The sequence below is a fragment of the Dromaius novaehollandiae genome, chromosome 4, assembly GCF_036370855.1.
Source record: "Dromaius novaehollandiae isolate bDroNov1 chromosome 4, bDroNov1.hap1, whole genome shotgun sequence".
In the NCBI taxonomy this organism is placed as follows: domain Eukaryota; kingdom Metazoa; phylum Chordata; class Aves; order Casuariiformes; family Dromaiidae; genus Dromaius; species Dromaius novaehollandiae.
The window spans coordinates 23,543,334-23,559,655 of record NC_088101.1 but is presented as its reverse complement, the minus strand read 5'-3'; the positions used below and the strand labels follow the sequence as shown (position 1 = coordinate 23,559,655).

The 16,322-nt window shown below is 36.5% G+C and overlaps 1 protein-coding gene across 1 annotated transcript in view; it reads right to left on the bottom strand.

The window, feature by feature from the left end:
* Positions 1 to 16,322, bottom strand: part of ANK2 (ankyrin 2) — a 200,409-nt gene that overhangs the window by 39,297 nt on the left and 144,790 nt on the right. The window contains exons 28-33 of the mRNA XM_064510615.1: positions 7,810 to 8,034; positions 6,038 to 6,136; positions 4,673 to 4,827; positions 3,547 to 3,758; positions 2,526 to 2,730; positions 596 to 692 (exon numbers count right to left, since the gene is read on the bottom strand). Of these exons, the coding sequence (XP_064366685.1) occupies positions 596 to 692; positions 2,526 to 2,730; positions 3,547 to 3,758; positions 4,673 to 4,827; positions 6,038 to 6,136; positions 7,810 to 8,034 (993 nt within the window). The remainder of the gene's footprint in view (positions 1 to 595; positions 693 to 2,525; positions 2,731 to 3,546; positions 3,759 to 4,672; positions 4,828 to 6,037; positions 6,137 to 7,809; positions 8,035 to 16,322) is intronic.

Below are 16,322 nucleotides of genomic sequence, written 5' to 3'. Positions count from 1 at the left end.
TACTGTTACTGTTACTAATTTGTTTTGCAAAATTCTGCTTGTCAGTAATCAGACAGAAGTTGAAGCTCATTGTAAGAACAGATGGTTGGAAGAGATTCTTCTAGATCACGATTTGGTATATCTGATTTGTTTTTTGTTGGATGTTCTGTAAGCAACATCTCTTTTAAGATGTAAAATGTGCTAGCCCAGATAAAGAATTTCTGTTTCCATGGAAATTTTCATTACATTACTATTTCAGAAAATTGAGTATAAATTGCTAATTCATTTCTGGGATCGTGGCAGGTGCTGACTGCAAAGTACTAATAGCTGAGATAAAAATGACAAGAACATCAACTTCTTTCAGCAGCTGCCAAGCTGCCTAGCTCTTACAGCTCTGGTACATCTTCATTCAGTGGTCTGTTTTGGGCAAGGACGAGCTTGGGGCTTCCAAAATACCTGGCCAATTGGTTCCCAACACAGACAAAGTGTTCCTTCTGCTATATAAATATTTGTTGTAAACAAAATGTAAAAATGTGTTGTGAAACAAAATGCATACAGGGGAAGAAGCCATACGCTGAAAACAACAGTGTAAAATCATGTTTTGTTGTACAGGTACCTGGCAGACACATTTGTTGTGAAGGAAACACATTCATTGACAAATGTCAGTGGAGTTGTTCCTGTGATGTCTTCCCACTGGGCAGGGGTGGTTCCTCCTGAAATGATAATGATAAAAAAGTATTTAAAAGCAGAAAAATCTCCAGCCTTCCTGCTTTCTAAGAATTACTCTATGTTGTTCCGAGTTTTCTATGTTGTTCCAAATTTTTAGTCAGTGTGCAACCAGTAATAATCCTAGGCATGCTTTCTGCTTATGCCCACTTTATTCTACTAATGCTAATAGGATTGCATAGGTTTCACGTGAGAAAAGAAACTGCCAAAATACAAACGATGAGTTCTGTAGCACAGCTCCAGAAATGTTAAAAGAGGCTGAGATTTTGGAGGAAGAAGTTTTTTTTTTATTATTATTAAACTAAAACTTACCTTTGTTTGTTCTAGACTGTTCATATATATGGGGCAGAATTAGCCCAGACATACTGCTGTGTAATCAGTATTGATGCACTTGGGAAACAACAGTATTGTTATTAATAATGACAAATATAATTTATGATTTCTATAATCTACTTTTAAAAACAATTCAGAGCAGAATCAGGTCCAGTATATACATAACTATAAGTTTTTTGCACATCCTAAAAAAGGCCTATGAAACAATCTGTGTCTGACAAGCTTCCCAGGAGATCTTGCAGTTAAAACGTGCACTGCCGTATCTTTCTGTACACGAGACAGCCTTCTTGATTACTATCTTGATTACTAGTCTATTAAATATTTCTGCCTTCTTTGACTCTGATGTTACCAGCTTCCTATTTGTGCCATACATCTGGAAAATGGGTCACAATCTGTCACCCTTCAGATGTTCTGAAATGAATGATAGGGACTTAAACTACTTTTTCAGGTTTTTCAACCTCACATTTTCGTTGCCTTCCAGTTACCTTAAAATCACACTGAGCTTATAAAAAACAGAAATAGAAATACTTATTTCTCACAAGAGTTATAAATATTTAAAAAACACATAAGAATCTACCAGGGCTAAGTCTGAAGATCTGTGTGCCTCTCCCTCTTCTCACATACAGCTGTCATGTTAAATACCCAGTTGACCACATGGCTCAGTCTTTATGCATACCTTACACCAAGCTGTATCAGCTAAGGAATACTCCCCTTTTCAAAAAATACCTCTCTTCTCCCTTTAGTGAAGCATTCTTGTAACTGATTTCCCTTTTAAAGTTTTCCAGAGGCTCTCAAGAGACTTGCTGTTCCTCCATTCTTCTTCAGAGAGGGGACCCCTCTTCCTAACTTAAATAAGCACTGTTTCATCTTCTTGGAAATGCAAATGTCTCTTTGTTGACCAGATGTTATCTCTGGTATTTCAGCAGCTAATTAACACCTTTGCCTCAAGAAATTGTAAAAGCACCTATCCCTCCCACCTCCCCGATGACTCACTGGCACAGCTCAGCCTGTAGTGCATCTTACACCAGATTGATCATTTGAAATCAGTTTGAACATTAACAAAGATACTTGATGCTAACTTCTAAGTAGGATAAATGCATACAGCTCATTACTGCTTCTTGACTGAGACTGGACATGATCGTAATCACTAAGTTTGAAGTGATTAACCCCAATATTTTTCTCTGAAGCATACTGAAATGCTATGTCTGCATTACTTTTACACTGCTAGGAAGAAGTATGTTGGTTCTCAGTAAGAAACTATATGGAAAATGCCCCCCCTCAAAAGCAAGCAAAAGGCTGCAATACATGTCTTGTTAGCCCAAACAGCTATAAACTAATTGCTTGGAAAGTAGTTTATTTTTACGCCCTCTCACCCTCAATCAAGTTTTCATCAAGCTTTACATATGTATAACAAGTTTAACATATTTAACCCACAATGTTTTACAATTTCAAGATGCACAAAAAAATCTTTAGTATATGCATCCTACCTGTTATGCTGCACAGTAACCTTAAAGTAGGTGTGTCGCCTCCGTAACCATTCATGATCCCATCACTGGAGGCTTTGGGGATGGGAATCGTCATCGTGATTGGTTTATGGAACTTCCTTCTCCTGGGCTCCAGCGTGACTATAGGACTGAAGGTAGCCTTGTTGCCTAAAATCTTCTTTATAAGTTCAGTATGCATAGGTTGGGCCTTTCCAAAGCAAAAGACAGTAACATGTGAAGTCACTTGAAAACAGTTTAATGAATATGTAAAGAACTGGGTCTATTGCCATAGAAGCTTAAAGATCTGCCATCGAATGGTAGGATTTCCCATGAAAACCTTCAGACAGAAGAACTGACTGCCAATGAGAAGGGGAGACCTTCCCTTTGCAGCTCTTTCGCACTTCTTCATTCTCATCCTATCCTCTTTTCTGGTGCTTGTCAGACTCTTTACTGGGTTAATTTAACTCACTAAACCACGAGAAAACTATTCTCTTGATTTTTCTTCTTCCAGGACTACCTCTGAGCTGTGTTGTCATCTGTTCACAGAGGATTTCAGCAAGTACAATAGCATGTAGCTGGAGGCAGGGATGGAGGTGGCGGTGAGACAGGAGGGAGGAGAGCAGGACTTCCCTCATCTGGCAGTAGCGAACTGTTAGATAGGTTCACTCACCGTTGAGGAACTGTACGTTAAGTAACCTAGATTACAGCACTTCCTACTTCTCTGATGTCTTTCATGAGAATTACTTACAAAATTCCTGTATGACCTACACTAGTATCATCATCATCAAAATTAAGTGCTTTGCTCAAGATCATATAGACAGCTACAGAAAGGAATCTGAATAAACCAAAATACCCAAACCCTGCCACTTGTGTTAACTATTGCATGGTGTGTTCTTTTTTTAATTAGAAACATTCTAGACAACAGTGTACAAAATTATCAGCTGAATATTCTCGTTCTCCAGCACAGAAAAGGTAATTTTGCACTGTGAAAGGAAAGATAAGCCTTGCAATTGTTTCATTGTACCTGGAGGCCAACACGAATTCGCTTAGTTAGAGCCCCTTCTGGGAAGACTGCCTGCACTTGTGGTACAACAGTGCTGCTCAGCACACCTCCCTCAGGTCCAATAAGGTTGCTGTCCTGTTTGATCCGAGACACCACTGCAAAGTACTGCGGGAAATCCCGTGTGATAATGCGGCAGATACGCTTCTTCTCAAGCTCCTCTGGAGTGTCAAGTACTGAGGCAAAAAAGAAGATGGTCAGCAAACACAGAATTTCATGGATGCAAGACAAATGAACTTCAAAGCGCATTTAAGTTTTTCCTAGTTTAACTGCAACTTATGGGAGCACTTTGTCTAGAATTCAAAGGGGAAAAATGAAACAAACCCTAGTATTTTAAGTTCAGCTAAAACAAAGAAATCAAGGAAGGAATACAGAAAGACTCAACAACTAACTGAAGGGAGCTTAAGACATCAAAGTCAGAACAAGTTAATTTTCCCAAAATGTGGAGGCACACAAGCAAAAAGATTGGTCCAAGCCTCTTTCTACTTCACATTGTAGCCTGGAGCAGCATCAAGAAAACTAAAACCCAAATCAAAAAAGTATCAAAGTATGAGTTCACTTTTAATTATGTGAGTTACCTCTCTTATTTTTGTTTTTAAAAAGGCATAAAATTAGTAACAAATTCTGCAGATCCTAGACAGCCCAAGTCTGTTCTCAGAGAAGCAAGAAGTATCCATGATTGACATTTGCTCCCACAATGTAACCTACTCGGAAAGGATTACTATGATAGTTGTTTTGTTTTGGAATGGCACCTGTCATGGAAACTTTCACTTTAACACTGTGAAAGGGGGCAGGAGAAAACACAAGTTTAGCATCTGTTCTCTCCCTAATGATGGTAGATTTTGTTTTGTTCCAGTGCTTCAGTAGATCATGCAAGGGAGGTAAGCACAAGTACGCAGTGCTTATACCGACTTGTGTACTAAGAAAATTATTATGCTCCAGTATGACTGAAATGAAGTATCTAGAGTACGTAGTGATGGAGATTCTCAGGGAGGATCAAATGTGAGATGCTAAATAGAATGCTAAATGTTATCTCCCCCAGCTACAGAAATAATGCAGGAGGAGAGAAAAAGAATATCCCACTGGATACCTTCATCCATCCCATTCAAAATTTCATTCAGTTCATCCTCAGTGTATTCACAGAAATGCTCCTTCCAGCTGTCCCCATTCTCACTGCGCAGGATCACCAGCTCTCTCTCTTTCCCACGCAGAGCAGCAAAATGGGGAATCTCCACAATCACAGGCCTGGCACAGCAACACAGCGCATTAAATGTGCACGGGAGAAAGGAAGAAACAGGATTAACAGCAACTCTTTTCAGTCTGCTACAAAGTGACCTGGAATTCTACCTATTTCTCGGGAATACTTTGGTGTAATCCTAAACTAGTAGGTCACTAGCACATCTGAGATTTTTACAAGGATCCAGTTAGTGCTGAAGGGCAGATGAGAAGTGCATTCACCTCTTTCCACATGTGAATGACATTTGTTAAGATAATAGTGCTTAAGTGGAAATTTAAGAATTGTTTTGCAAATTCACAACAAACGTGCTCATTTTAGCTGTCACTACTGTCTGGGTTAACCTGTGCAACTTCATTTCAAAGAGAATCTACTGTAACAAATACCAATAGTGGGACAAATTCTGATATCACACTAGTGCAAATCAGGATAATTTCATTGCAATCAGTGGCAATTTATGTCCTGTGCCAAATTTTACTTCATTGTAATTCTATAGATTCCAATGGATTTATTCTTGATTTACACTCTGGGAGAGATAAAGAATGAGGAGATAATCTGTTTTTTTTGTTTGTTTTTTTGTTTTTTTATGTATAGGAGATAAGAATTTGCCTTGTTGCTTCCTTACTAGCAGATGTCAATATACGTATCAATGTATATGTGTGTGTATATATATATGTATATACACGTGTGTACATATAATATATCTATATTTAAATGTGTATATATTCATACACACTTAGAAATAAGAGAGAAAATATAAATATATTTGTATATACATTTCTCTAATGAGACTACTCACACAGATTATCATGTACATAGTAAATGTCATGTGTTCTATTATATTGGTGGTATCCAACATATACCTTATTGATTATTTAGCCCTCAATAAAAAAAAAAAAAATAAATGTACAGTAGATTCTTTTTTTTTTTGTCCAAATCCAGGTTGCTTTGCTACAGACATCAAGCACATAACTAGGAAGATCTCATGCCAAAACAAAAATGAAGGCCACAGTACTTTAAGAAAAAGATACAAACATACCACCAAAACAAAACCACATACCACAAGGGTTGAAAAATGGTCCACTAAAGGTTAGGTATACAAAATTTCAAATCATAGAAAGGGACAATATCATGGGCGTAATGACATAAAAAATCATATTGCAGAAGGAGGAGAAGAATGGGGAGGTCAGCATCCATCAATTTGTTTCAAGTCTCTCCTACCCAAGAAATTTGGTCCCAGGAGGCCCCAGCTGAAGGATTCGGCTGACCAAGCTTTCTCCCTCATTAAGTGGGGGAGGAGCCGTAGGCAGATGAAGTTTACTGAGTACATCCAAAGCAGCAGTGAAAGAAAGAACATAAATAAACTTTATGTATTTTTTTTGCCAGAATGCCAGTGCCACTGTCTGGTCCACAGAGTGGAATTAGGTCATACACTGAATGAGGTTCCACCCTAAGCAATGACACATTGGTGACAAAAATCAGCAAAATGAGTTCCATTAATTTAGGATCTCTTCTTGCTTCCAGGAAGACAGTGGGAGTTGTGGCAGTGAACTCAATGGGAACAGGTTTTGCACCTTAGTGAATATAGTTAGCAATTTTCTGATTTCACTGCCAGCACGCCACCTAGAAGAATGCCACCTGGAAGGGAACAAAGCTCTGAGAATATAAACCAAAGCTGTACTGTATCTAGGTCTTTCAGATAAGAAGTCCTCAGTAGGCAGAGAAACCATCCAAAACAAAAGGGAGAGCTATTTAGGGTCAATAGGTGTGTGACAAAGATAAAGTGAACACTGAATATGACAGTATAATTTTTCTTCTGTTCTTTAGATTTCTTTTTGCGTTGCTGTAAAAGTGACAAGGCTGTGAAAAGAATGAGTAGGAAAACATATCTGATTAGGCAGCTTCTTTGCTGTTACTGGTGATGTTAAGAAGTATCCTACCTGTCACAGGAGATGGTTGGCTTGCTCTTAGCATCACATTCTCAGTGTTTGAGAACAGCTCTTGTTTTCTTATCAGATTGGAGCAGCAGTACTATAGTCAGAGCATGTGTTGGGTATGTTCTCCTTTCACAGTCTATATAAAAGCAGTGGGCAATTGAAAATCACTAACCCACTTTTCTCTCTTTTCTTAAGCCTTTAGAAAAAACACTACCCAACATCATGGCTCTAATGACTGCCTGTTGTGATAGGATTTTAAAGCAACTGGTTTGTTTCAAAATGGATTTAAACTGTTTCCCTTTATGGAGTTGCTTTTTTTTCAATTTCTGAGTGAAGCAATTATTGTAATAGGAGGGATTCCTTCAATCCACTTTTGGATGCCACAGTTGATAGGGTAAAACAACTTAAAAAAAAAAAAAGTGGGTAACTGCTGCATTCAGCTGACGATTGCTAAAATGAGCTCAGCAGTAGACACAGAACTGATCTTTCTATGGGTTTTGCAGCCCAGGACAAAATAAACTGCCAAGGAATTCCTGGCTTATCCTATTGCTTGACTTTGTAATTTCAACCCCAGAAAAATCAAAGGCGTGGTGCTTCCCTGATAGTCCAAATTATTGATAAGACAACACAAGTCTCTAAAATAATCAGCTGTAATTTGTGTTGTTATGTTGTGTTATGCTACATTTGGGCTTTAGATCAGTGCTGTGCTATTCATGCCTTATATGTAAATTATTTAAATATAGTATGAACTGCCTTTTCTAGCTGCAAAGTGAGTTGATTCTACTATTATATCACAACACTGAGTAATAATTACATCCAAGGAAGCATGTTAACCTTAGTGCTAGTAGTTATAATAGCAGTTTTCAAAGGAAAAGGAATAAAAGCTATGTGAACTCTTAACTAACAATCGATTTGCATTTCAAATGACTGGCCTGTAACCGTATGCTACAAACATCTTTTCCGTTCAAATCTTGAAAGAGGAACCATTTCAGTGCAACCTGCAAACAGATGAAAATATACTGAGCATTTTCACTCAGGCCGTATGGCACCCCTTACCCAAGAAACTGAGCACCAGAAGGTCCAACTTCGATGAGGCGACTGGCCAGACCTTCTCCTTCCACCATGGGAGGCATCGTGGCCAGTCGGTGGCGTTTGACCAACCGGCAAGTCACTCGCGTTGGAGCAGTGCATTTCCGCGGAGGAATAATGATTCGCAGTCCATTGTGTCTGCATCCTCTCATGGCACCCCCACGAGCATCCACCATGAAACTAACTAGGAAGCTGAAAAGTCAGAAAAATAAATTAAATACAAAAGCATATCAAAATTCCTTTGGTTATGTTTCACTTGCTTTTTTCTCTCCATACATAACAAACTACGTATGTAAATAGAGCCCCTTCTCAAGATGTACAATTACAAACTCCCTTTTTCCCATGCGGAGCAATAAATTATGCTAACATTATTTATTATTTAAACTGGCAACAGCTATCTAAGAGTTCATCACGGAAAGAGTCTTATTTTACAATGCTACTGTTGGTATATACCAGCAGACACTGATAAATGTATGCGTGTGTGTGCACGCACACATGTTTATATACATCTTAAAGTCAAGTACAAATATCACTACTCTGTACCTGTGAGCATTTATATTGTAAAGTTGGCACTATTTACATATTTTCTAATAATAAAATTTATTATTGAAGAAAATGATTTATGACTCAGTAACAATAAAGCCAATTCTGATTGGAGATGTTGGTTTGGGTTTTTTTTAGGTTACTCTATATAATTTTCTAGTTATTTGATAAACTATAATTTTTAAGAGTCAAATGTTCTTAGATTAAAAATCAAATTTCGTTCTGGAGTAACGAGATACAATTTTTAATACATCAGTGGAGCTAGCACCTATTTATGTCAAGAATCTCCCTATCTCTTTAATAATAATCTCTTAAAGAACTTTTCCTTTGATAGTAAGATTGCTGAAAGAAACATTTTAAGGCAGCAAAATGTACTACAAAAAAAGGGACTATATAACAGCCTAGATTTAGGTATCGCACTTTCTTCCTTACCCTTTGCAGCAGTAAATAGATTAGGAAAAGATAATGGTGGGTAAGAGGTAGAACCAATAAAAATCCTCGATTTATTAAAGACATCTTTAATAAAATTAAAGAAAGAATAGAACTGTAATCAGGGCTTAGAACACTTTTTTTTAAAAAAAAAAAGAAAAAAAGGACAAGCTAATAACCCAACATGTCTTTACTGTTTGTTCATATTAGATAAAATAAATGAAGACAAATGTTGGTGAGATGAGAATAGCTATAATTGTTGTATAGGAGGTTTATTTATGGATTTTTGTTTTTCTATGTTATTTTGCACAGCATTACAATGCCCCAGTAGAAAGCTTACAGATGCAAAAAGCCAGTTACAAGAAGCTCTCTCCTAGCTCAAGGTAAATTGATCTTATGTATTTATTATTCCTTAAAAGGAATAAAAAGCAGTTCCTGGAATTTCTTATATGCTGAGCTTTTTCTAAGTCACATATACAACCAATAGGTAGACTTTGACAGATCTGTCACAACGTTTAAGGGCATTCTTGTGAAACGTATAGAACTACTTTAAATTTTGTATCGGTTTATTACTTAAAATCTGCCTGATGTGGTATAGGAATGTCAAGAGTAGATGAGGAACAATAACATCAGGCCTACTTCTAACCACTAAAATAGAGTCACCACATGGGGAGTCACACAAATGCTACTGAAGGACCTGCAATAGAGAAAAACCCTTATAACATGAGTTACAAACACAGGTATTTTTCTACTGTCCCCTTGACCGTTCTGTGCAACAAACATTGCATCCATTCATTATCCACACAGCTACAAGTAATTCCACATGCTGGAAAAACACAACACTCAACACACCGTGCAAGTCAGAAAAACGGATGATGGGAAGGAGCCACAAGAGCCAGTCAGAAGCACACCATGCACCACGGATGCCAGTCTTTCTCACACATGCAGTCTCCTAGTCTACTACCATTCATATACCTCTAGGTTTTGTTTAGTGTAAAAGTCTGGGTAGTACACCATTATCTCATTCCTTAGATGTTGGTGTTTCTGTGGTTTTAAGAAGGGTGAAAAGAAAGAAAATGAAAACAATTTACAGCTTTGATTTTCTGAGGACTGATGGTGAAAAATGGGTGCTTCCTTCATAAAATACATAGTTTATACATTTTAAAGCACAGATGAAAGACGAGCTTAAGAGCTACTAAATGCTCAATTGTTGCAACAACGCTCTATAACTTGCTTCACAATTTTGCTTTAAATGTATGAAATAGTGTTATCAAAGTGTTTCTGAATTACGTTTCAAAGAATCAGTCCAAGTCTCTATTATAATGGATGCTTTAAAGGCAGTTAGTAACACTGAGTTCTGGAAGAAGAATTTCACATTCTGGTACTAATACTATGAGCAACAGAAATACTACCCCCATAACTACCAGAAGCGAATAAGTGCACTTACTGAATTAAATTGGCATGCACATTTTTCACTGAGAAAGCTGTCATGAATACAATTCTTATGATTCATTTATTTTCCCTATTGACGTAATACTCCAGATTGTAAACTTTAACAACAGGATCATCTTCTTTTCCTGTCTGTCACTGAAATATTAGCGTTAGTTTGTCTCTTACATCTTTTTACATCCTTAGTTTATTTCCCTATGTGTCTCAAAAATGCCAAAAACACCAAACTGCTACAAGAAGACATATACATATACAGTAAGGGTCCAAATTAAATAGTCTCTCTTCTGACCACAGTAGTGAATTCTGTTGCTTTTAATATGGTGCTACTTCTCTGGATAGTAGTTCTTTCCATACTAACTAAAAGGTAAGCAGAATACTGAAAGAGTAGTGCTCTCTTATAAGGTACATAGTGGACAATTCGGGTAACTAGCCTATGGCATAGAACCAATGTGAAAGCCCAGCCAAGAGTATTTTCTGATTCTGACTGTCTGCAACAAACTGGTATCTCACCCCATACGCACAAAAACCACCCTACATCCTCGCATCTGGAATGCTTGGAGTCCAATACAGAACAGTTAAAAATTGACTGTGGCATTTGTCTCCAGTAAGCACTGGAGATGCAAAGTGATAGCTGATTCAGGGCTTAATTAAAGTGGCAACTATTTCTTTCAGTTTAAGTTTACTGTATGTGTCTAACAGCAAATTATTTATTTCACTGATGGATGCTCTGATATAATTTGCTGGAGTAGGACACTACTATTCACTGTAAAAAACACTGTTCTTATCATACAGAAGATGCAATCTATTTACTAAACAATGAGATACAATCTGACTAACAGGGAATGTACATCACATTACCTTTCAAAAAATGCAATTATGCCATATTGCTCAAGCAGGCTCCCAGATACGGGAGATTCCTGGAAGGTTCTGTGACTCTTAGAGGAGTTTGAAACTACCATAAAAGATGCCAAATACCCTTCAAATGCCGGGTAGCAAATTCAGACAAACATGGCCTAGAATGAAGATAGCAGGGAAAGGCTGCTGCTAATTATCATACTGAATATGGAGGAGCTGGTTTGCAAAAATCAGCTATTCACTATTATGACATTTCAGAAAAACTGATTTTGGAGAACTAGCAAGAACTATCATGAATGCAATGCAAAAGAAAGAAACAAAAGGGGAAAAGCTTTCTGGGCAGTGGCATAAAAGCCTGAAAGGATAATATACTGATGCAGGATTTGTAAAGCTGACACAGAACATGAAAGTATATTCTTCTTCACTGTACTATCCTCTTTTTTCCCCCAACCTTTTGCCACATCTATTTTTCATCCACTTATTTAATTCAATTTCTTTTTATCTTTTTTTTGTAAACCAGCACAATTCACATTGCTTATTTTGAATATTCATATGCATTAGCGTCAAGCAAGTAATTCATAACAAAGCATTTTTCATGCCTCATCTTCTGCTTATTTGCTATGCAATAGGACAGCATGATGACGACATTATTGTTCCATAGTCGGAAAAGCTTTGACCATTTGAAGGACTGTGTATATCAATATAAAAATAATTTATACAAAATCAATGCATGACATGATAAATTTTGCTTTCAGAAACATGCATTTAGGAAAGTGAAAAAAAGGTATGACTAATGTAAAGGAAATGTAAAATGGAAATTAATTATTTTGTTGTTGTCCCTCCTACAGATCTACAATCTGTTCCAATCTGTAACTAAGCAAATGAAAAGCTAGCAGGAATAACTCGCAGATAAAGACATCAGTAGCGTCAGTGGCTGCAAAGGACTTCAGGCATCCTCTGCTTTATGCTAGCTGGACATTGCAAAAAGTGACTTTTGGCTCGTCAGGAAACTCAAGAGTTTACCCCATGCTCCAACTGCAGGAAGCACTAGTACAAGCATATCCAGCCCTCTCCGTACAGAGAATGGAGAGGAGAGAGGTAATTAAAAAGAAACAAGAGTTCAAGGAAGAAAAAAGAAAGAAAAAAACAGATGATAATAAAAGCAATTAAAGTGAAACAGAAAGCTCTTACAGATTATCACCAGAATGGGAGAGGAAAGGACGACATCCTAAAAACTTAGGGAGGTAGATATTACTGACATGTTTCCATGATAATTTATTATAATATTAAAAATTAAAGAAAATGTAAAAGAATAACTTACAGAAAGGCTACAAAGACATAATAGCTACAGTTTTCAGAAGGGGAAAAAAATGGCATAATAGGGGAAGGAAAATCTTTGCAGAGACTAACCATGGTTAGGAGAGATGGGGTAAAATTGAGCAGAGGGAAAACAATATAAGCAGAAAAAAGCTTCTGGGATAGCTTTCCAAACTTCTGAAAGCCTTCTTCTAAGCCATTTAAAACAAAGATGGTCAAAATCTTGAGGTGAACTGATTAATCAAGCATGTGGAGGAAATTTGCATGTATTTGCACATGAGAAAAAGTCTATCTCAGATCATGCTTTAGAAATGCTTCCTATAATAACTATATAGAACGAAAGCATCCTTCTTTAGCACTGACAGTTTATTTTGGCAACTATTGTAAAAACTCAAATTTTAACTACATAATGATTCAAAATCAAAGCAATTTAAGGGTTAAAGCAGCAAAGTCAAAATATATATGTCAATAGTGACTTGGGCAACAAGACAAACTTTCTCTGTAGAAAGAGTCATGAGAACTTCTGGGTAAGTTTAATTTTCAGGTGAAGTTTTAAAGGTTCAGTGAAAAATGATGCATGACAGAAACATCCTACTCTGATGCTTATACAACCTTGCAAATTAGATTGATACCAAGCTTTCTTGAGATTTAACAAGATGGCCATCAAATATAAGGGGCTTTTTATAGCCAAATCAATGAACTACATCAGTTTATGGGAAATCACTGCCTTCTCTCTTTTAAAGAGAACCCAAGACAAATCAGGATTTTTTTTTAAAGAAAAAATTAAGACCAAAAGCAATTCTTGTCTAGAAATAAGTACAGACTACAGGAGAACCTATATATGCTTTTGTTACGCACATGGTTAGAGGTTAGATCAACTACTGCCCATTTTCCTATAATTTAGCAATGCCTTCTCATAAATTATATATGGTATTTCATTCTTTTTAATTTTAGAGCTATTAAAAACTACACACTTACCATATAAAATGTAATTATATCAGGCAACACTGACTATAGCATCCTTCTGGTTTAGAACATATGCAAAAAGCTCCTAACTTTCTTTCAGGCTGTTTCCATGCCTTCTACACAGAGCAGAACAAACATGAATCCATATTCTAATGGCTCCATTTGAACAAATCACAGACAATATATGCATTGGATTTATCCACTCTATAAGGATGAAAAACTGTGGTGTAGTTCCAAGAAATATTTGTTATTCCAAATCCGATCCTTAGTTAGTCCCTTTGCTGATTTTCTTTGTATGGAACATAGTTTAATTCTGTATCTACGTTCATTTAAAAACTAATAGAGGAATGAACAAAGAAAATAAAAAAAGGCTATGTCAACCTGGGGAGTGGGAAGGAGAAGATAGTTATTTTGTGATTTGCAAAGAATCACTGTTACGTAAAAGACTTTGCATCACAGTTCCAGGTAGCTGCGAATACAAGCATGTTGGCACTCAACCACACTTCTCATTCTGCAGAATCATTTGAAGAGCCATGCAAACATAGCATCATGAAGTGTTTTTCTAGAACAGGCAATAGTTCTTTTAACACACAGAAACTGAATAGGCAAAATCAATACACCACTTTCATATGGTCAGTTCAGATACGATTATTCTTTTAAACTAGCTGGGCAGGCACACATGCTCTCATTAAGTAGCAGGAAACAATGAAAAGGCTACAACTGAACTACATCCATTGTAGACACATTTGAGAACTTTTCCGTGTGCATTATCTTCATTTTTAAAAGAAATGGGGAAACAAGGAGATAGCAGCATTCAGTGTTAGTCACAGTGCGAAAAAGTAGAAAATCAGGGTGCTTCAGATATTCTGAAGTGTTCAACTGGAGAAGGAAACTGATACAAAATCTGAAATTAAGAGAAAAGGCCTTGACCCAGTTCTCACTGAAGTCAAGAGCAAGCCATTCACTACCTCAGTGCGCTTTTGGTCAGGCTGTAATGACGCCATACATAAACAAGGCAAAAAGAAAAAAAAAAAGTCTAGGAGGACAAAAAGCATGATCCTACCTAGGAAACCACTAGAAGTAATAACTTACATTAACATTCTCTTCACTGATAATAACAGCATTACTTGACTATAAAGAGATGAGATAATATCACCTAAAAATACAGTTTTGTGGTATGGCTTTTTATTTAGCAATTTAATAAATCTGTGCAGCTTAATATTTCAGTCCTTCACTATTCTTTGGTTATATTTAAAGGATATGAACAATTATTGTGTTAATAAACACTCAGTTTACTGAGTGAAGAAAATCTCCTTTAGGTAGGTACTGCTTCATGTATTCTGTGCAGCAGAACGCAATGTGTCAGTGATTCAACCACTGATTAACTAAAGCTACATACACAAATGGAACTTGGCATAAAAATTTAAACATACTGGGTCAAGTTTCACCTTTTAAATACACTGTTGGTATTCTACAAGTTTCAACAGAGTTGCATGAGTTGGAAAATACGGCCTAGAGAATGGTTCTGCAATATTCTTTATATAGAGACAAGTGAGTTGAAAGGCCCAGTTTGTGACACGATACTTGAAACTATTTATAATGGCTTTTCTTGGATTTTTTTTAAAAACTATATTAAACTACGCCATTGATAGAGCAAATTTACTGTTAACTAAATCAAGGTTTAAAACAATCCAGGAATGCATAGGAAGTTTGTAAAGATTTTTTGTGCCTAGTATTCTTTCCTTATAGCAGACATAACAGCAGATGGGAGAAAATGGAAACTTAACTGTACAAGAAGAGAAATAGCGACGTGTGTAACTGTTATTCCTAGTCAGAGCAGATTTTTTTTTCCTCTCGGCTAACACACAATATCAAAACACTAAAGCATCCTGAAGTGAGGTAAGAAAGGAGGATAAATATGGTGGGTGAGAAGTGTGGGAGCAATATATTAAAGAAAGAAATTAAGCAGAAGTTCACCTGCTGTTGTCATGATCAAGACATGGAGAGCAGCAGCTGCAATATAATAGATAATTTAACATCCCCCAAAAAAGAAAAAAAAAGAATGTTTTAAATGAAATAATGAAATACTGGAAAAAAGCAGGTTTCTGAATTAAGCATATGAACATATATATATATATATCATGTGAGAAGGTGAAAGACAGCATGGAAAATAAGACTACATAAACAACCCTGGTTATAAACGTTTATTACTATTATGGTAGTAAAGTTAGAGTGAACTGAGTGAGCTGGCTACTCTACATACATTCTCAAACTACAAGTCAGATACCTAAACTGTACAGTTAGATTCTTGACTAAATCTTTCAGAATGAGATTAGGGGAAATGCTGTTTGGCTTAGGTATGCACATTTAAAATTTGGACCAAGGTATACCCTAAATAATGCATCTAAAGTGATTCCATCCGGTGCTTCTGATAACACAGGAAAGCATGATTCTCCTTTCTTCAAATTTCCTATCTGTATGCTCTGTCCTCTAGCTTGTTCCATTTCAACATGTTTCTTGTCCTCCTTTCGTTCTGCACTACAGAATGACAAATTTCAAACTTTGAACTGTTTATGTTCTTTTGAACTGTTTATGTTCTCAGTAAAGTGTCATGTGCTGCCCAGTTAGTGTTCTGGTGTCAGTTTTTTATTATATATATATCTCCATTGCCATTTTCTTTCATTGACATGAACAGAGATTTGCTATTAATGAAACACCTGCTGATTTTTCTTATTATAACTTTCTGAATAGAAGTTCATAAAGGCTACAATATATTTTGAAATCGTTTAGTCTTGTGTATTTTAAAAACGACTCTCAGCTGGTAGCTGCCAGGTCCTGTTTCCATGACGATTTCTAGGAAATGAAGGTCACATTGGGGAAAACAATACTATAGATTTAAAATATAACACTTGAAACATATT